This window comes from Carcharhinus amblyrhynchos, chromosome 6 (assembly GCF_965287045.1).
Source record: "Carcharhinus amblyrhynchos chromosome 6, sCarAmb.v2.hapA, whole genome shotgun sequence".
Lineage (NCBI taxonomy): Eukaryota > Metazoa > Chordata > Chondrichthyes > Carcharhiniformes > Carcharhinidae > Carcharhinus > Carcharhinus amblyrhynchos.
The window spans coordinates 66,376,748-66,397,913 of NC_137329.1; the positions used below are offsets into that span (position 1 = coordinate 66,376,748).

General features: G+C 45.2%; 1 protein-coding gene across 1 annotated transcript in view; it reads right to left on the reverse strand.

Moving 5' to 3' along the window:
- Positions 1-21,166, reverse strand: part of LOC145343974 (lysosomal acid phosphatase-like) — a 104,772-nt gene that overhangs the window by 15,448 nt on the left and 68,158 nt on the right. Inside the window, exons 8-9 of the mRNA XM_080190565.1 lie at positions 3,931-4,016; positions 2,520-2,623 (exon numbers count right to left, since the gene is read on the reverse strand). Coding sequence (XP_080046691.1) covers positions 2,520-2,623; positions 3,931-4,016 — 190 coding nt within the window. The remainder of the gene's footprint in view (positions 1-2,519; positions 2,624-3,930; positions 4,017-21,166) is intronic.

Here is a 21,166-nt window from a genome sequence, read left to right on the forward strand (position 1 = left end):
TAACTTCCCTGTCTCATTGGAACATTGCTGTACAGAATTCCAGATAAATATTCCTTGAAAATTTGCCACATTCCTTCTGTACATTTCACTGAGAAAACCCCTTTCCAATTTATGCCTCTAATTTCCTGCCTGATAGCCTCATAATTCCCCTTACTCCAATTAAACACTTTCCCGTTTGTCTGATCCTATCTCTCTCCAAAGCCAACGTAAAGGAGATAGAGTTATGAACACTATCCCTAAAATGTTCTCCCACCGAGAAATCAGGCACCTGTCCAGGTTCATTTCCCAATACCAAATCAAGTACAGCCTCTCCTCTTGTAGGCTTATCCACATATTGTGTCAGGAAACCTTCCTGAACACACCTAACAAACTCTTCCCCATCTAAACCCTTGCTTAGGGAGATTCCAATCGATATTTGGGAAATTAAAATCTCCCATCACGACAATTCTTTCCAGGATCTGCTTCCCAATCTGTTCCTCAACATCCCTGTTACTATTGGGTGGCCTAGAGAAAACACCCAGTAAAGTTAGTGACCCTTTCCTGTTCCAAACCTCTACCCACAGACGCTCCCTCCATGGCGTCCACCTTTTCTACAGCCGTGACACTATCTCTGATCAACAGTGTCACTCACCCCCTCCCTCCTTGTCCCTTCTGAAACAATCGAAACCTGGCACTGGAAGTATCCAGTCCTGTCCTTGAGTCATCCAAGTCTCTGTAATGGCCACCAAATCACATTTCCAAGTAGCAATCCACACTCTAAGCTCGTCCACTTTGTTCAGAACATTCCTTGCATTAAAATAGACACATCTCAAACCTTCGGTCTGAGCGCTCCCCTTCTCTATCACCTGCCCATCCTCCCTCTCCCACTGTCGACAAGCACTCTCTATTTGCGAGCTAACCTCCTCTCTCTCCCAGTCACTTCACTTTGATTCCCACCCCACAACCATTCTAGTTTGAACTCTCCCCATTAGCCTTAGCAAAACTCCCAGCCAGAATATTGGTCCCCCTGGGATTCAAGTGCAACCCATCTTTTTTGTACAGGTCACACCTGCCCCTAAAGAGATCCCAATGATCCAGGAACTTGAATCCTTGCCCCCTGCTCCAGTCCCTCAGCCACGCATTTATCCTCCAACTCTTTCCATTCTTACTCTCTGTCTTGTGGCATGGGCAACAATCCAGAGATTATTACTTTTGCGTTCCTTCTTCTCAACTCTCTATCTAACTCCCTATATTCTCTTTTCATGACCCCTTCCCTTTTACTACCTATGTCAGCGGTACCAGTATGTACCACGGCCTCTGGCTCCTCTCCCTCCCACTTCAGGATATCCTGGATGCGACCAGAAACATCCCGGATCCTAGCACCAGGGAGGCAAACTACCATCCGAGTTTCTCAACTGCCTCCACAAAATCACCTGTCCGACCCCCTCACTGTAGAGTCCTCTATCACTACTGCTTTCCTCCGCCTATCCTTACCCTTCTGAGCTACAGAACTGGACTCTGCGCCGGAGGCACGGGCACTGCTGCTTCCACCAGGTAGTCTGTCCCCCCAACAGTATTCAAACAGGAGTACTTATTACTAAGGGGCACAGCCACTGAGGTACTCTCTAGCACCTGACCTTTCCCATTCCTAACCGTGACCCACTTGCATGCATCCCGAAGCCCTGGTGTGACCACCTGCCTATAACTCTTATCTATCACCTTCACATTCTCCCTGACCACATGAAGGTTCTTGAACTGAAGCTCCAGTTCCCTAACACGGTCCCTTAGGAGCCGCAGTTCGATGCACCCAGCGCAGATATGGACGACCGGGAGGCCAGGAGTCTCCAGGACCTCCCATATCCAAAACTGAGAACAACAAACTGGCCTCACGCTCATAATTCCCCTTTTCTTCAAATTCCACAGAAAAAGAAACTAATTAAACCTACCTTGCCTCGCCCATTTCCGCCTAAGCCCGTTGAGCCAAAACCCTTTAGCTCTCACTCTGCTAATATTCCATCTGCTACCTTACTGCTCACTCACTCTCCTGTACATATCTTTTTGCAAGCTCTTTGTATTGTCTTAACAATTTTGTATCATCCACAAACCAAGCCACAACAATTGCTGCCTCTCATTAACATCGATTGTGAAAAGGCACCCAGATCGTTCCTTATGGCACTTGACTAGTCAAAGCCTGGCAATGTGAAAAAGTCTCCTTTATTTCCCAGCTTGATAGCTAACAAATCTTAACCGCATTTGTTCCAATTAGATGGCTTGTAGGGTCTGCTTTCACACTAACTGTCCTCACACTGACCAATATCTGCTCTCACAGTAACTATCCCCACACTGAAGAAAACAATTGGATGGATCAAATGATGGGGTTCCCAGTATCGGGACCATATGTGGGACCAGATAATGGATGTAGATCTGCAGTTGAAATAATCAGTGGAGAGAATAGACCAACAACACACAAGAGTCCTTCGGAAATGGACCTCCAACAGTAGGGAGCAGGAAGATGCATTTAAAATAAATCTTGACTGTACCCATTTTCCTCCTGGTAAAGCTCAAATATGTGGCAGGCAGCATAGTCTGGAGCGAGGCTGTATACATCTAGAGCCATTTGAAGTGCGACGATGGTTAAGTCATGCTGCGAAAAATGAGAAATTCACAATGGATCAAATGACCAAAGTGGTTCAAAAGAGAACAGAATAAAACTCAGACCAATACCGTTCATGGCATGTTTAATGGCACTGCTGGCAAACTAAATATAGCTGTAAATCACAGAGCATTTGGTGCTACCGTCGGTCGCAGAACATTTAACAGCGGCGGCAATCAGGCAGCGTTTTAACAGCGGCGGCAATCAGGCAGCGTTTTAACAGCGGCGGCAATCAGGCAGCGTTTTAACAGCGGCGGCAATCAGGCAGCGTTTTAACAGCGGCGGCAATCAGGCAGCGTTTTAACAGCGGCGGCAATCAGGCAGCGTTTTAACAGCGGCGGCAATCAGGCAGCGTTTTAACAGCGGCGGCAATCAGGCAGCGTTTTAACAGCGGCGGCAATCAGGCAGCGTTTTAACAGCGGCGGCAATCAGGCAGCGTTTTAACAGCGGCGGCAATCAGGCAGCGTTTTAACAGCGGCGGCAATCAGGCAGCGTTTTAACAGCGGCGGCAATCAGGCAGCGTTTTAACAGCGGCGGCAATCAGGCAGCGTTTTAACAGCGGCGGCAATCAGGCAGCGTTTTAACAGCGGCGGCAATCAGGCAGCGTTTTAACAGCGGCGGCAATCAGGCAGCGTTTTAACAGCGGCGGCAATCAGGCAGCGTTTTAACAGCGGCGGCAATCAGGCAGCGTTTTAACAGCGGCGGCAATCAGGCAGCGTTTTAACAGCGGCGGCAATCAGGCAGCGTTTTAACAGCGGCGGCAATCAGGCAGCGTTTTAACAGCGGCGGCAATCAGGCAGCGTTTTAACAGCGGCGGCAATCAGGCAGCGTTTTAACAGCGGCGGCAATCAGGCAGCGTTTTAACAGCGGCGGCAATCAGGCAGCGTTTTAACAGCGGCGGCAATCAGGCAGCGTTTTAACAGCGGCGGCAATCAGGCAGCGTTTTAACAGCGGCGGCAATCAGGCAGCGTTTTAACAGCGGCGGCAATCAGGCAGCGTTTTAACAGCGGCGGCAATCAGGCAGCGTTTTAACAGCGGCGGCAATCAGGCAGCGTTTTAACAGCGGCGGCAATCAGGCAGCGTTTTAACAGCGGCGGCAATCAGGCAGCGTTTTAACAGCGGCGGCAATCAGGCAGCGTTTTAACAGCGGCGGCAGAGTGTTCAACAGCAGCGTCAATCAGACAGCATTTAACAGTGGCGTCAATCAGAGAGTGTTCAACAGCAGCGTCGGAGTGTGTTCAACAGCGGCACTGATTGCAGCATATGTAGCATAGCCAGTTTTCTGATTGATGACTCACCGCTGAGTACATGATCAATTTGTGAGTAGACTTGGTCCCATTTACAACTTGAGCAAAGTTTTGGAGGATTTGCTTGAGGAGCACGCCTGTAACAGGAACAAATCTTCAGATGTAAAGGAACAGAAGGAAGCAAGAACAATAAAGACTAATCAACAGGAAATTATCAAGTTAACACACCCCTTAAAATTTCCCTTTAGTGTCCTGAGATGCGTAGGTTAGAGGGATTAGCGGGTAAAGTATATAGGGATATGGGGGTACAGCCTGGGTGGGATTGTGATCATTGCAGACTTGATGGGTTGAAGGGCCTCTTTCTGCACTATAGGATACTATAAAACCCATTAAATCTAAATCTAAAGGAACCCTGATTGAATTACAACATTCCCATCATAGGACAAAACTGTGAACCCAGTGTCTCCCGAAGAGTGGTCAGTGTGAGGACAGTTGCTTTCAGAGAAGACTGCTCAGTGTGGGGACAGTTACTGTGAGAGTACAGAATGGTCAGTGTGAGGACTGTTATTGCGAGACTGTCCACGTGAGGACAGTTACTGTGAAACTAAGATTGATCAGTGTGAGGACAGTTACTGCAAGATCAGGGACTGGTCAGTGTGGGGACAGTCACTGTGAAACCAGAGACGGTCAGTGTGCGGACAGTTACTGTGAAACAAGAAGCTGTTCATTTTGAGGGCAGTTACTGTGAAACCAGAGACTGGTCACTGTGGGGACAGTTACTGTGAGAGCAGAGATTGGACAGTATATTATTCAGAGCTACTCTCAATCCTCTGGATGTAATCTAACCAGGGCTTTGTAAAGATGAAGTCTGACTTCTACCTCCTTGTATTTGAATCCTCACAACAAAATGACAAGAATTCCATCAACCTTTTCATTAATTTCTATTTGGGATATTTGAATGATCCGTGTACATGTTTGGGATATGAATGATCTGTGTACCTGGATGCCTCCCCCAAGTCTCAGTTGTTTTTCATTTTTCACCATTTAGAAAGTCCCCTGTTTTCTCCTCTTTATATCTAAAGTGAATCAAATAGCTAGTTTTGTCTATTCACTTAATCAGTTAATATCTCTTTGTAATTTTATATTTCTATCTACACTGCTGACAATGGTGCCAATCTTTGTGTTTTTTCCATCATCTAACCCACTAATCAACAGCTGGGACCCCAACACAGGGACCTTCTAAGCTATTATGATTCCATCGCTGGTATATCACCAGCCATGGGGCAGAGTGGCAAGTGAGTTGATAAAATGCCAAGGAACCACATCAGGAAGCCTCGCCCATGCAGCCTTACTGAGGAAAATTTGCAGTGATCAACTGCTTTTATCTTCAACTTTTTCACAAAGAGATGGCATCACTGACTGGGCCAGCATTTGTTGTCTTTCAGGTGTAGTCCCAGCAGATTGAAGGGTGGAAAATGTAATCCCATTATTAAAAAAAGAGGGAAAAGGAATTACAGATAAGTTAGCCTATCAGTAGTAGGGAAAGTGCTAGAACCTATTATAAACAATGCGATAACAGGATACTTAGAAAATATCAATGTGATTAGCTAACATCAACATGGATTACTGAAAGGGAAATCATGTTTGACAAGCCGACATGGAGTTTTTTGAGGATGTATCTAGCAGATAACTTGATAGATTAGGGAGAGTTACTTAAAAGGGTGACAGTGGATAGGCAATTGCAAACATTCAAGGAACACATGGGTAACTGCAACAACTTTTTATTCCTGTCTGGCACAAAAGCAAAATGGGTAAGACGGCCAATCCATGGCTTACAGAGGAAATTAAAATTGTATCCGATCCAAGGAAAAAGCTTAGAGTGGCCAGGAAAAACAAAGGTCTGAGGATTGGGAGCAGTTTAGGATTCAGCAAAGAAGGACCAAGGGATTAGGACGGGGAAAATACAGTATGAAGTAAGTTTGCAGGGAACATAAAGACTGACACTAAGAGTTTTGATAGATTTGTGAAGAGAAAGAGGTTAATGAAGACAAATGTAGCTTCCCTCCAGACAGAAATGGGGTGGAATGTACAACAGAGGATAAAGAAATGGCTGAGCAACTGAATACATACTTCAGTTGTCTTCACAAAAGAGGACACAAATCAGATACAGAAATATTGGAGAATGCAAGATTTAGTGGAACAACTGAGGGAGATCACTATTAGTAGAGAAATGGCGCTGGGAAAATTAATGGGACTGAAGGTGGATAAATCCACAGGGCCTGACAATCTCCATCCCAAAGGAATTAAGGAAGTGGCTCGGGAAATAGTGGCTGCATTGGTGGTCATCTTCCAGGATTCTGCAGACTCTAGAACAGTCCCTGAAGATTGGAGGGTAGCAAATGTCACTCCAATATTTTAAAAAGCAGAGAGAAAACAGGGAATTGGTAAGCCTAACATCAGTAGTGGGGGAAATTCTCAAATCCATTATCAAGGATTTCACGATGGAGTATTTAGAAAGCGGTGGCAGGATCAGGCAGAGTCAGCACGGATTTATGAAGGTGAAATCATGCTTGATAAATCTGTTGGAATTCTTTGAAGATGTAACTAGTTGAGTTGACGAGGGAGAGCCAGTCGATGCGGTATATTTGGACTTTCAGAAAGCGTTTGACAAAGTCCTGCATAAGAGATTATCACGTAAGATTAAAGCGCATGGGATTGGAGGAAGTGAATTGAGATGGACAGAAAACTGGTTGGCAAAGAGGAAACAAAGAGTAGGAATTAATGGGTCCTTTTCAAATTGGCAGGCAGTAACTAGTGGGGTGGCATAGGGATTAGTGCTGGGAGTACTGAGGTAACATCTCAAAGTTTGCAGATGATACCACGTTAGATGGGAGGGTGAACTGTGACAAGGATGAGAGATCCTTTAGTATGATCTGGACAGGGTTGGATGAGTGGGCAAATCAATGGCAGATGCAGTATAATTTGGATAAATGTAAGGTTATTCACTTTGGAAGCAAAAACAAGGTGGCAAATACTACCTGAATGGCTTTAAGTTGGGAGAGGGGAGTGTGTAGTGGGACCTGGGCGTCCTTGTGCACTAGTAGCTGAAGATAAGCATGCAGGTCAGCTGGTAAATGGTACCTTAGTGTTCACTGCGAGAGGTTTCTAATAAGAGCAGGGATGTGTTGTTGCAATTATTCAGGGCCTTGATGAAACCACACCTAGAGAATTAGAAGCTTAAGGAAGATGTAAGGATGTCTAAAAGGGTCACAAAAAGTCATTGGCCAGCAGGATTAAGGAAAGTCCCAAAGCTTTTGATACATATGTAATGAGCAAGAGGATAGCCAGGGAGACGGTTGGTTCACTTAAGGAAAGGGGAGGAACTAGATGCATGGAGCCAGAGGAAATGGGTGAGTATTAAAGATCATTGATCATCGAATCCTACAAGCAGAAGGAGGCCCTTCAGCCCATCAAGTCTGCATTGACCACAATCCCACCCTGGCCCCACCCCCATATCCCTACATATTTTACCTACAAATCCCTCTAACCTACACATCTCAGGACACTAAGGAACAATTTTTTTTTAAGTATGGCCAATCAACCTAATCCCCACATCTTTGGACTGTGGGAGGAAACCGGAGAACCCGGAGGAAACCCACGCAGACATGAGGAGAATGTGCAACTTCCACACAGGCAGTGGCCCAAGCTGGGAATCGAACCCAGGTCCCTGGAGCTGCAAAGCAGCAGTGCTAACCACTGTGCTACCATGCCGTGCCTGAAATGAGTACTTTGCATCAGTATTCACCAAAGAGAAGGACTTGGAGGATGATGTGTCTGGGGAAGGACGTGTAGATATTTTTGGTCATGTTGAGATCAAAAAGGAGGGAGTATTGACATTCTTGAGAAACTTTAAGGTAGACAAGTCCCCAGGGCCTGATTGGATATATCCCAGAATACTGAGAGAGGCAAGGGAGGAAATTGCTGGGGCCTTGAGGGAAATCAACATATCCTCATTGGCTACAGGGAGAATAGCCAATGTTGTTCCTTTGTTTAAAAAGGGTAGCAAGGACAAACCAGGTAATTATAGATCCCTGAGCCTTATATCAGTGGTAGGGAAATTACTGGAGAGGATTCTTCGAGACAGAATTTATTCCCACTTGGAAATAAATGGACATATTAGTAAGAGGCAACATGGTTTTGGGAAGGGAAGATGGTGTTTCACTAACGTGATCGAATTTTTTAAGGAAGTGACGAAGATGATTGATGAGGATAGGGCAGTGGATGCTGTCTACATCGACTTCAATAAGGCCTTTGACAAGGTCCCTCATGGCAGACAGGTGCAGAAGGTAAAACCGCATGGGATCAGAGGTGAGCTGACAAGATGGATACAAAACTGACTTAGTCATAGAACAGTGAGAAGTCTCACAACACCAGGTTAAAGTCCAACAGGTTTATTTGGTAGCACAAGCTTTTGGAGCGTGGCTCCTTCTTCAGGTGAGTGAAGAGTTGTGTTCGCAAACAGAGCATACATAGACACAGACTCAATTTATAAGATAATGGTTGGAATGCGAGTCTTTACAGGTAATCAAGTCCTTTCAGGTACAGACAATGAAAGAGAAGAGAGAGTTACGCACAGATTAAAAAGGTGTGAATTGTCTCCAGCCAGGACAGTTAGTGAGATTTTGCAAGCCCAGGCAAATCATGGGGATTAGAAATAGTGTGACATGAACTCAAGATCCTGGTTGAGACCATCCACGTGTGTGCAGCACTTGGCTATCAATTTCTACTCAATGATTCTGTCATGAGTCGTGAAGGCTGCCTTGGGGAATGCTTACCCAAGTTCACAGGCTGAATGCCCGTGACTGCTGAAGTGTTCCCTAACAGGATAAGAACACTCTTGCCTGGTGATTGTCGAGCGGTGTTCATTTATCAGTTCTCGTAGCATCTGCATGGTCTCCCCAATGTACCATGCCTCGGGACATCCTTTCCTGCAGTGTATCAGGTAGACGACGTTGGCCGAGTTGCAAGAGTATATACCATGTACCTGGCAGATGGTGTTCTCACGTGAGATGATGGCATTATGTCAATGATCCGACACGTCTTGCAGAGATTGCTGTGGCAGGTTTATGTGGTGTTGTGGTCACAGTTCTGAAGGCTGGGTAGTTTGCCGCAGAGAATGGTCCGTTTGAAGTTGTGCAGTTGTTTGAAGGCAAGAAGTAGGGGTGTGGGAAATGGCCTTGGCGAGATGGTCATCTTCATCGATGACATGTTGAAGGCTCCAGAGAAGATGGTGTAGTTTCTCTGCTCCGTGGAAGTACTGGACGACGAAGGGTATTCTATCTGCTGTGTCCCGTGTTTGTCTTCTGACGAGGTCAGTGCGGTTTTTCACTATGGTGCATTGGAACTGTCGACTGATGAGTTGAGCACCATATCCTGTTCTTAAGGGAGCACCTGTAGTTGTCTGTTGTGAGCCTTCTCATTTGAGCAGATCCTGTGTATAAGGAGGGCTTGTCCACAGGGCGTGGCTTCTTTAACATGTTTTGGGTAGAAGCTGGAGAAGTGGAGCATCGTGAGGTTATCCATGGGCTTGTGGTACAGTGAGGTGCTGAGGCGACCGTCCTTGATGGAGATGCGTGCATCAAGAATACAACCGATTCCGGAGAGGAGTCCATGGTGAGTCTGATGGTGGGATGGAACTTGTTGATGTCATCATATAGTTGTTTCAGTGATTGTTCGCCATGAGTCCAAAGGAAGAAAATGTCATCGATGCATCTAGTGTATAGTGTCAGTTGAAGGTGAAAGGCAGCCTTCACAACACATGACAATGAGAATCGCTGAGCAGAAACTGATAGCCAAGTTCTGTACACGAGGATGGCCTCAACCAGGATCTTGGGTTCATGTCACACTATCTGTAACTCCTATGGCTTGCCTGGGCTTGCAAAATCTCATTAACTGTCCTGGCTGGAGGCAATTCACACCTCTTTAACTTGTGCTTAATCCTCTCTCCTCTCACATTGTCTGTACCTGTAAAGATTGATTACTTGCAAAGACTCGCATTCCAACTATTATCTTGTAAATTGAATCTGTATAGTGCCCAGTTTGTAAACACAACTCTTCACTCACCTAAAGAAGGAATAACACTCCAAAAGCTTGTGCTATCAAATAAACCTGTTGGACTTTAACCTGGAGTTGTGAGATTTCTTACTGTGCTTATCCCAGTCCAACGCCAGCATCTCCATATCTCAGTAACAGAAAACAGAGGGCAGCAGTGGAAGTGTGCATTTCTGAATGGAAAGCTGTGACAAGTGGTGTTCCTCAGGCATCAGTACTGGGACCTCTGTGGTTTGGGAGAATTTAAACTAGATTGGCAGGGGGGTAGGGAGACAGAAGAGAAGATTGAGAATAGCATAGAAGTTAAAGAGAGCGTATGAAATAGTAAAGGCAGTGTCAATCATCCTAGTAGTAGACAAATGAGGCAAAAGCAAGACAAAGAGCAACAGAAGTCCAGATTAAACTTCATTTATTTCAATGCGAGAGGCCTGATGGACAAGGCAGATGAACTCAGGGCATGGATGGGTACATGGGACTGGAATATTATAGCAATTAATGAAACATGGTTAAGGGAAGGACGGGACTAGCAGCTCAATGTTCCAGGGTACAGATGTTATAGGCTAGGACAGGAGGTGAGAGAGGAGGGGGAATTGAACTTTTGATGAAGGAAAACATTAAGGCAGTACTGAGAGGGGATATATCCGAGGTTCGCCCACTGAGCTTATATGAGCTGAACTGAGAAATAAGGAGGAGGAAATCGCTTTTGGTAGGGTTGTACTTTTGGCCTCCAAACAGTCAGCGGGAAATTGAGGAGCAATTATGTAAAGAGATTACAGATAGCTCCAAGAAAAATAGGGTGGTAATACTAGGGGATTTTAACTTTCCCAACATTGACTGGGACAGCTGTAGTATTAGAGGTCTGGATGGAGAGAAATGTATTGAGTGATTTCAGGAGGAATTTCTCATTCAATATGTGGATGGCCTGACTAGCGAGGGGCCAAAATGTGAGCTCCTCTTGGAAAATAAGGAAGGGCAGGTGACAGAAATGTTAGTGAGGGATCACTTTGGGACCAGTGACCATAATTCCATTAGTTTTAAGATAGCTATGGAGAATGATAGGTCTGGCCCAAAAGTTAAAATTCTAAACTGGGGCAAGGCCAATTTTGATGGCATTAGACAGGAACTTTCAAGTTAATTGGGGGAGTCTGTGGGAAGGCAAAGAGATGTCTGGTAAGTGGGAGGCTTTCAAAAGTGTGTTAACCAGGGTTCAGAGTAAGCACATTACTCTTCGAGTGAAGGGCAAGTATGGTAGAAGTAGGGAACCCTGGATGACTTGGGATATTGAGGCCTTGATCAAGAAGGGTGAGGCAGCTGGGATCAAGTGGATCTCTTGAAGAATACAGAGTGTATAGGAGTACAGTTAAGAAACAAATCAGGAGGGCAAAAAGGGGACACAAGGTTGTTTTGGCAGATGAGACTAAGGAGAATCCAAAGAGTTTCTACAAATATCTAAAGCGCAAAAGAGTAACGAGGGAGAGAGTAGGCCTTGTAAGGATCAACAAGGTCATCTATGTGCAGATCCACAAGAGATGGGTGACATCCTAAATGATTATTTTTCATCTGTATTTACTGTTGCGAAAATCATGGATGTTAGGGAACTTGGAGAAATAAATAGTGGTCTTGAGGAGTGCACATATAACAGAGTAATAAGTAATGTTCTATGTTCTATAGAGGAGATGGTGCTGGAAGTCTTAAAGCGCATCAAGGTAGATAAATCCCTGGGACCTGATGAAGTACATCACAGGACATTGTGGAAGGCTAGGGAGGAAATTGCGGGTGCTAGCAGAGATATTTGAATCATCAATAGTCACGGGTGAGGTGCCTGAAGATTGGAGGGTGGCAAATGTTGTGCCTTTGTTAAAAAGGGCTGCAGGAAAAAACCTGGAAACTACAGGCTGGTGAGCCTCACATCTGTGGCGGGTAAGCTGTTGGAGGTATTTTGAGAGGCAGAATCTACAGGTATTTGGAAACGCAAGGACTGATTAGGGACAGTCAGCATGACTTTGTGAGTGGAAAATCACGTCTCACAAATTTGATTGAGTTTTTTGAAGGGGTAACGAAGGTAGGTAGGTGATGGCAATGCAGTTGATTTGTGTACACAGACTTCAGCAAGGCCTTTGACAAGGTACTGCATGGTAAATTGTTACATAAAGTTAAATCTCATGGGATCCAGGATTAGATAGTTAAATGGATATAAAATTGGCTTGATGACAAAAGCCAGAGGGTGGTTGTACAGGGTTGTTTTTCAAGCTGGAGGCCTGTTACCAGCAGTGTGCCTCAGGGCTCAGAGTAGGGTCTACTGTTATTTGTTATTATATTAATGATTTTGAAGAGAATTTAGTAGGGATGGTTAGTAAGTTTGCAGATGACACCAAGATTAGTGGACAGTGAAGTAGTAACAAGATTGCAATGGGATCTTGATCAATTGGGCCAGTGGGCTGACGAATGGCAGGTGGAGTTTAAATTAGATAAATACGAGGTGGTGCATTTTGGTACATAGAACACTACAGCACAAATAGGCCCTTCGGCGCACAAGTTGCACCGATCACATCTACACCTACCAAGCCACAGAACTATCTGTAACTCCCAATCCCATTAGATCCCATGTACTCATCCAGAAGTCTTTTAAAAGACCCCAGCGAGTTCGCCTCTACCACCACCGACGGCAGCCGATTCCATCCACTCACCACCCTCTCAGTGAAAAACTTACACCTAACATCTCCTCTGTACTTGCTTCCCAGCACCTTAAACCTGTGTCCTCTCGTAGCGACCATTTCAGCTTTGGGAAATAGCCTCCGAGAATCCACCCTATCTATTCCTCTCAACATTTTACAAACTTCTATCAGGTCGCCTCTCAACCTTCGTCTCTCCAGGGAGAAGAGATCTAGCCCCCTCAACCTACCTTCATAAGGCATGCCTCCCAATCCAGGCAACATCCTTGTAAACCTCCTCTGCACCCTCTCAATAGCTTCCATATCCTTCTTGTAGTGAGGCGACCAGAACTGTGCACAGTACTCCAAGTGGGGTCTGACAAGGATCTTATAAAGTTGCAGCATTACCTCCCGACTCCTACACTCAATCCCTCAATTAATGAAGGCCAGTACACCATACGCCTTCTTGACCACATCCTCCACCTGCGAGGCCGATTTAAGAGTCCCATAGACCTGGACCCCAAGATCCTTCTGCTCTTCAACACAGCTAAGAGTCCTACCATTGATATTGTACTCCTTCATCCCATTGGTCCTGCCAAAATGGGCCACTACACATTTATCTGTGTTGAAGTCCATCTGCCACTTCTCCACCCAGAATGGTAGATTGAACCAGGGCAGGATTTACTCAGTTAACGGTAAGGTATTGGGGAGGTTTATAGAACAAAGAGATCTGGGGTACATGTTCATAACTCCTTGAAAGTGGAGTCACAGGTGGACAGAGTTGTGAAGGTGGCATTTGGCATGCTTAGTTTCATTGGTCAGAACACTGAATACAGGAGTTGGGACATCTTGTTGAAGTTGTACAAGACATTGGTGAGGCCACAGTTGGAATACAGTGTACAGTTCTGGTTACCCTATTATACAAAGCATATTATTAAATTAGAAAAAGTGCAGAAAAAAATTACTAGGATGCTACCAGGATGGTTTGAGTTATCAGGAGAGGCTGGATAGACTGGGGCTTTTTTCTCTGGAGCATAGAGGCTAAGGGGTGATCTTTTGGAGGTCTATAAAATAATGAGGAGCACAGATCAGATAAATAGTCAATATCTTTTCCCAATGGTAGGGGAGTCTAAAACTTGAGGACACAAGTTTAAAGTGAGTGGGGTGAGATACAGAAGGACATTTTTTTTCACAGAGGGAGCAACCTGCCAGACGCAGGTACAATTTTGTCTTTTAAAAAGCAATTAGACAGTTACATGGGTAAGATGGGTATAGAGGGATATGGGCCAAATGCAGGCAATTGGGACAAGCTTAGGGGTTTTAAAAAACAGGGCGGTATGAACAAATTGGGCCAAAGGGCCTGTTTCCATGCTGTACACCTCTACAACTCTAAAATATATATAAGTGATTTGGAGGAAAGTGTAACTGGTTTGATTAGTAAATTTGCAGATGACATAAAGGTTGGTGGAATTGCAGTGAAGGCGATGAGGACTGTCAGAGGATACAGCAGTAGACTTGGGTGGGAAGGTGAAGATCGTCAAGAAGGCATACAGCATGCTTGCTTTCAATTCTGGTTGCCACACTACCAGAAGGATGTGGAAGCTTCAGAGATTTACCAGGTTGTTGCCTGATAGGAGGGCATTAGCTATGAGGAGAGGTTGGAGAAACTTGGTTTGTTCTCACTGGAACGACAGAGGTTGAGGGGCAACTTGATAGAAGTCTATAAGATTATGAGGGGCATGGACAGAGTGCATAGTCAGAAGAAGCTTTTCGCCAGGATGGAAGAGTCAATTACTCTGGGCATAGGTTTAAGGTGCGAGGCTTTAGGTTTAGAGGAGATGTACGAGGCAATTTTCTTTTTTACACAGAGGGTGGCGGGTGCCAGGAACACTCTGCTGGGAGAGGTAGTGGAAGCAGATACAATAGTGACTTTTAAGAGACATCTTAACAAATACATGAGTAGGATGGGAGTAGGTGGATATGGTCCCCGAAAGGGTGGGGGGTTTTAATTCAGTCAGGCAGCGTGGTCGGTGCAGGTTTGGAGGGCCAGATAGCCTGTTCTTGTGCTGTAATTTTCTTTGTTCTTCTATGTTCTAATATTGTGCGCAGTTTTGGTCTCCTTTTCTGAGGAAGGATGTTCTTGCTCGAGGGAGTGCAGTGAAGGTTTACCAGGCTGATTCTGGGGATGGTGGGACTGATGTATAAGGAGGGATTGACTAGGTTAGGATAGTTTTCATTGGAAGTCAGACAAATGAGGGGGAATCTCATAGAAACTTATAAAATTCTAACAGAACTAGACAGGGTAGATGCAGGAAGGATGTTCCCCATGGCGGGGGTGTCCAGAACCAGGGTAGGCCATTTAGAAAGAGACGTTGCTTCACCCAAAGAGTGGGGAGCCTGGGGAATTCATTACCAAGGAAGTAGTAGATGCCAAAACATTGCATGTACTCAAGAGGCAGCTAGATATGGTACTTGGGGCGAGTGGGATCAAAGGTAAAGGAGGAAAGCAGGATTAGGCTACTGAGTTAGACGATCAGCCATGATCATGATGAATGGTAGAGCAGGCTTGAAGGGCCAAATGACCTCCTCCTGCTCCTATCCTCTTTGTTTCTATGTAGAATAGATAAGGGTGAACAAGTGGATTTGATTTGACTTATTACGTGGTGTATTTAGATTTTCAGAAAGCTTTTGATAAATTTGGTTTATTATTGTCACATGAATTAGTTTACAGTGAAAAGTATTGCTTCTTGCACTCCATATAAAGCATACCATTTATACGGAAGGAAAGGATGAAGAATGTAGTGTTACAATCATAGCTAGGGTGCAGAGAAAGATAACAACAATAAAAGATGGAATTAGAGGATATGCTGGGCACAACTCGCAAGAAGTCGCCTTGCTCCACGTAAGAGCAAAATTGGAGTGCTTGGGATTGGGGGATTGAGAATTGTTCAATAGACAGGAAACAGAGTGTAGGAATAAATGGGTCTTTTTAAAGTGGCAGGCAGTGACTCATGGGGTCCCACAGGGATCAGTATTTGGGGCCCGGCTCATCACAATAGACATCAATGATTTGCATGAGGGAATCAAAAGTAACATTTCCAAGTTTTCTGATGACACAAAACTTGGTGGGAATGTAAATTGTGAGGAGGAAGTAAAGAGGCTTTGAAGCGATTTAGACAAGTGAGTGGACACGTACATGGCATATGCAGTATAACATTGATAAATTGAAGTTATCCACTTTGGATAGAGAATCAGAATGGCAGGGTATTATTTAAATGGTGATAGATTGGGAAATGTTGACATACAAAGGGTCCTGGGTCTTCTACTACACCAGTCACTGAAGGCAAGCGTGCAGGTACAGCAAACAGTTAGGAAGTCAAATGGTCTGGTGGCCTTCATTGCAAGAGGACTTGAGTACAGGAGCAAGGATACTTAACTGCAGCTGTACAGGGCATTTTTGAGACCACATAGAGGTCATAAAGTCATAGAGGTTTACAGCATGGAAACAGGCCCTTCAGCCCAACTTGTCCACGCCACCTTTTTTTTAAAACCCTAAACTAATCCCAATTGCCCACATTTGGCCCATGTAACTATCTATAGAATATCTATAGAACATCTCGAATATTGCACCACATCTAGAATAGTGCAAAGATGTGCGGGTTAGGTGCACTGGCCATGCTAAATTGCCCCTTAGTGGTGAGATTGTGGTCAGTGCTGATGTGATGGGCCGAATGGCCTCCTTCTGCACTGCAGGGATTCTATGATAGCAGCAGTTTTGGTCTCCTTACCTAAGAAAGGCTACACGTGTCATGGAGGGAGTGCAATCAATGTCCACCAGACTGATTCCTGAAATGGCAGGATTCTCATATGAGGACAGATCAGGTCAAACTGGATCTGTATTCACTGGAATTAAAAGAATGAAAGGGGATCTAATTGAAACATATAGGGGGCGATTCTCCCAAAAAAATTCAAAGTATCAAATTCATGTAAAAACTGGAGTAAATCCAGCTGGTGTTTTCAGTGGGATTTTCAAAATGAAATAGTGGACACATTGGTACTCAGTTTCCAGCATGCTATGGACTGTGGAAGAGTTCCAGTGGATTAGAGGGTAGCTAATTAAAAACGGAGAGAAAAAAAACAGTAATTATAGACCGATTAGCCTGACATCTCTGGTAGGGAAAATGCTGGAGTTAATTTATTAAGGATGCAATAACTGAGCATTTGGAATGCGATGACAGGATCGGTCCAAGTCAACATGGATTCACTAAGAGAAATCGTGCTTGATAAATGTTCAGGAATTTTTTTTGAGGGTATGACCAGTAGAGCAGACAAGTATGAATCAGTGGTTGTTGTATATTTGGACTTTCAAAACACTTTTGACAAGATCTCATACAAGAGAGTAGTGAGCAAAATTAAAGCTTATGGTATTGGGGATAATGTATTGACATGGATAGAGGACTTGTTGGCAGATAAGAAGCAGATAATGGAAATAAACATGTCCTTTTCAGCATGGCAGGCAATGACTAGTGGGTACTGCAGGGTTCAGTGCTGGGGCTCCAACTATTCGCAATATACATTAATGATTTGGACAAAGAAATTGAGTGCAATATTCCCAAATTTGCAGACGACACTAAGTAGCAATGTGTGCTGTGAACAGGATGCTAAGACACCGCAGGGTGGCTTGTATAGGCTGACTGAGTGGAAAACTACTTGGCAAATGCAATATAATGTGGATTAATCCACTATGGTGGCAAAACACCAAGGAAGATTATTATCTGAATGGCAACAGTTTAGGAAAGGGGGAAGAGCAATGCGACCTGGGTGTCATGGTGGATCAGTTGATTGGTGAAGACTGGCATGTAGGTACAGTAGACGGTGAGGAAAGCTAGTGCCATGCTAGCCTTCATAGCAAGAGGATTTGAGTATAGGAGTAGGGACGTCTTGCTGCAATTATACAGGGCTTTGGTGAGGCCACACCTTGTGTTGAGTGCTGTTTTGATCTCCTAGTCTGAGGAAGGACATCCTTGTTAGTGAGAGAGTCCAGCAAAGTTTCAGCAGACTGATTCCTGGAATAGCAAGACTGACATTTGAAGAAAGGCTGGATCGACTGGGCTTGTTCTCACGGGAATTTAGAAGAATGAGGGGGGATCTCAGAGAAACATAAAATCCTGATGGGACTGGACAGGTTAGATGCGGGAAGAACGTTCCCATGTCCAGAACTAGGGATCACAGTCTAAAAATAAGCAATAAGCCATTTAAAACTGAGATGCGGAAGAGCTTCTTCATTCAGAGTTGTGAACCTGTTGAATTCTCTACCACAGAGGGCAACTGGGGCCAGTTTGTTAAGTATGTTCAAGAGGGAGCTGGACGTAGCCCTTGTGGCTAAAGGGATCAAGGGGTATGGAGAGAAAGCAGGAGTAGGATACTGAAAGTGCATCATTAGTCACGATCATATTGAATGGTGGTACAGGCTCAAAGGGCCAAATGGCCTACTCCTGCACCTATTTGCTATTTTCCTATGAATCTCCCACACTTTGTGCATTCCAGAGTGCACTAGCATAAATGATACTGAAATTCTATGGATGGGGCCTATTCCCGCTGGAGAGTCCGGCAGCATAATGCTGAGCGGGCCCCGCACTACTGGTCTCCCAATTGCTGGCCAGCCCTGCGAAGCCTCATCTTTAGCAGATCACCCCCCTCCCCGCCACCACCAATTGCTGGCCACAGGGCATGTCTGGGCAAAGCTCAATCTCTGCCCTGTCTCAGCCCACCTTGACGTCACCCCTCCCAACCCAATGTCTCGATTGACCCCCCAACCCCATCCCCCCCCCTCCGATGGCCAGCCCCAATCGCTGGCCCCCCTCTCTCTGTTATTCAGCCCGAGCCCCGTGTTTGAGAGGCAGCGGAACACCCCACCAATTCCCCCTCTGCCCCATCAGCCCACCCTTCTTCAACAGCCCAACCATCTGGGGTCTTCGATGGCCTCCCTTCACTCCAGCAAGGTCAGGCTGCTAGCTCCCTGCAAGTGGCAAGCTATACGAAACCCCACTGGAATGAACCACTCCTGGTGGGGAGGGACGGGGGGGTTGAAGATGCTCATGGGTCCACAGATTTCAGTCCCAGGCCCGCAAATTACATTTAAATTGTAAAGTTACGCCGAGTTAAATAATTTATGCAGTTCCGCACCAAGCCCGCAAAATAGCCCCCACTTGAGTTTCCCGACCCACTGCATTACAAAAGCAGCACCATGGACTGGGAGAATCGTCCCCATAAAATCTGACAAGGCTGGGCAGACTAGATGCTGGGATGGTGTTTCCTCTGACTGGGGCTGGGGGTTTCTAGAACAAAAGGTACAGGGTAGGCCATTCAAGGCTGAGATTAGCAAAAATTTCTTCACTCAGAGGGATGTGAACCTGTGGAATTTTCTACCGTAGAAGGCTGTGATAGCCAAATCACTGGATATATTAGACAAAGAAACAGATTTCTGGACACTAAAGGTGTCAAGGTGTTAAGTGGATTGGCCATGTTAAATTGTCCCTTACTGTCGGGGAGATTAGTAGGGTAAATACATGAGGTTACAGGACTGTCATCGGCCTGGGCTTGTTGGGCTGTATAGCCTCTTTTTTTGCACTGTAGGGATTCTATGATTCCAACTAGCTTATCCCCAGTTTATCCCTATTCCTGTTGGCTTCAGTTTTGTTAGGGATTCTTGATATCACCTCACTTCATGAGTTCAGCTCTTTTGCCCATATTTGAACAAAGACTGCAATGAGGTAAGAAGCTGACGTGGAACGCAATCAGTAAGGAGGTTACTGCTAAGTGAGTGCTGCTTGATAGCATTGTTGACAACACTTATCACTTTGCTGATGAACAGGAGGCTGATGATTAAAAAGGCCCGTGGAATACTTTCCTTTATTAACAGATGCATGGCATAGAGATTAAGGAGGTTATACTGAAGCTGTATAATACATTAATTAGGCTACAGCTTGAGTGCTGTGTGCAGTCTGGTCAACTCATTACAGAAAGGATGTAATTGTATTAATTAATGTAATTGTATTAACCGTGGTGTACTAAAAAAGTTGATTCGTTGGTTAGGAAGAAAAAGGAGGCTTATGTTCGGATGAGGCTTGAGGGCTCAGGTAGTGCATTAGAAAGCTTTAGATTGGCTAGGAGGGAGTTGAAGAGGGAGTTAAGAAGGGCTAAAAGAGGACATGAGATGACTTTGGCTGATAGGATTAAGGAGAATCCTAAGGCGTTCTATAGGTATGTCAAGAACAGAAGGTTGGTTAGGGCAAGATTAGGGCCAGTTACAGACAGTAGAGGGAAGTTGTGTGTGGAACCGGAAGAGATTGGAGAGGCATTGAACCAATATTTCTCTTCGGTGTTCATGAAGGGGGACATGAATGTAGCTGAGGAGGACACTGGGGTGCAGGGGTGTAAAATAGAAAGTATTGCAGTTGATACCAGGGATGTGCTGGATATTCTAGAGGGCTTGAAAATAGATAAGTCCCCTGGTCCGGACGGGATTTACCCTAGGATTCTCTGGGAGGCTAGAGAGGTGATTGCAGAGCCTCTGGCTCTGATCTTCAGGTCATCGTTGGTCTCTGGTATAGTACCGGAAGATTGGAGGACAGCGAATGTTGTCCCATTGTTTAAGAAGGGGAACAGAGACTTCCCTGGGAATTAAAGACCGGTGAGTCTTACTTCTGTTGTGGGCAAGGTTTTAGAAAGAATTATTAGGGATAGGATTTATAGTTATTTGGAGAGTAATGAATTGATTAGAGACAGTCAGCATGGTTTTGTAGCAGGTAGGTCGTGCCTTACTAACCTTATTGAGTTCTTTGAGAATGTGACCAAAGAGGTGGATAGGGGTAAGGCAGTTGACGTGGTATATATGGATTTTAGTAAGGCGTTTGATAAGGTTCACCACGGTAGGCTTCTGCAGAAAATGCAGATGTATGGGATTGGGGGTAATCTAGGTACTTGGATCAGGAATTGGCTAGCAGATAGGAGACAGAGGGTGGTGGTTGATGGTGAATATTCGTCATGGAGTTCGGTTACGAGTGGTGTGCCTCAGGGATCTGTTTTGGGGCCACTGCTGTTTGTAATTTTTATTAATGATCTGGACGAGGGTATAGTTGGGTGGATTAGTAAGTTTGCTGATGACACCAAAGTCGGAGGTGTGGTAGATTGTGAGGAAGGGTGTCATAGTTTGCAGGGTGACTTAGACAGGTTGCAGAGCTGGGCCGCGAGGTGGCGGATGGAGTTTAATGCAGAGAAGTGTGAGGTAATTCATTTCGGTAGGAGTAACAGATGTGTTGAGTATAGGGCTAACGGGAGGACTTTGAATAGTGTGGAGGAGCAGAGGGATCTAGGTGTATGTGTACATAGATCCCTGAAAGTTGGGAATCAAGTAGATAAGGTTGTCAAGAAGGCATACGGTGTCTTGGCGTTTATTGGTAGGGGGATTGAATTTAGGAGTCGTAGCGTCACGTTGCAACTGTACACAACTCTGGTGCGGCCGC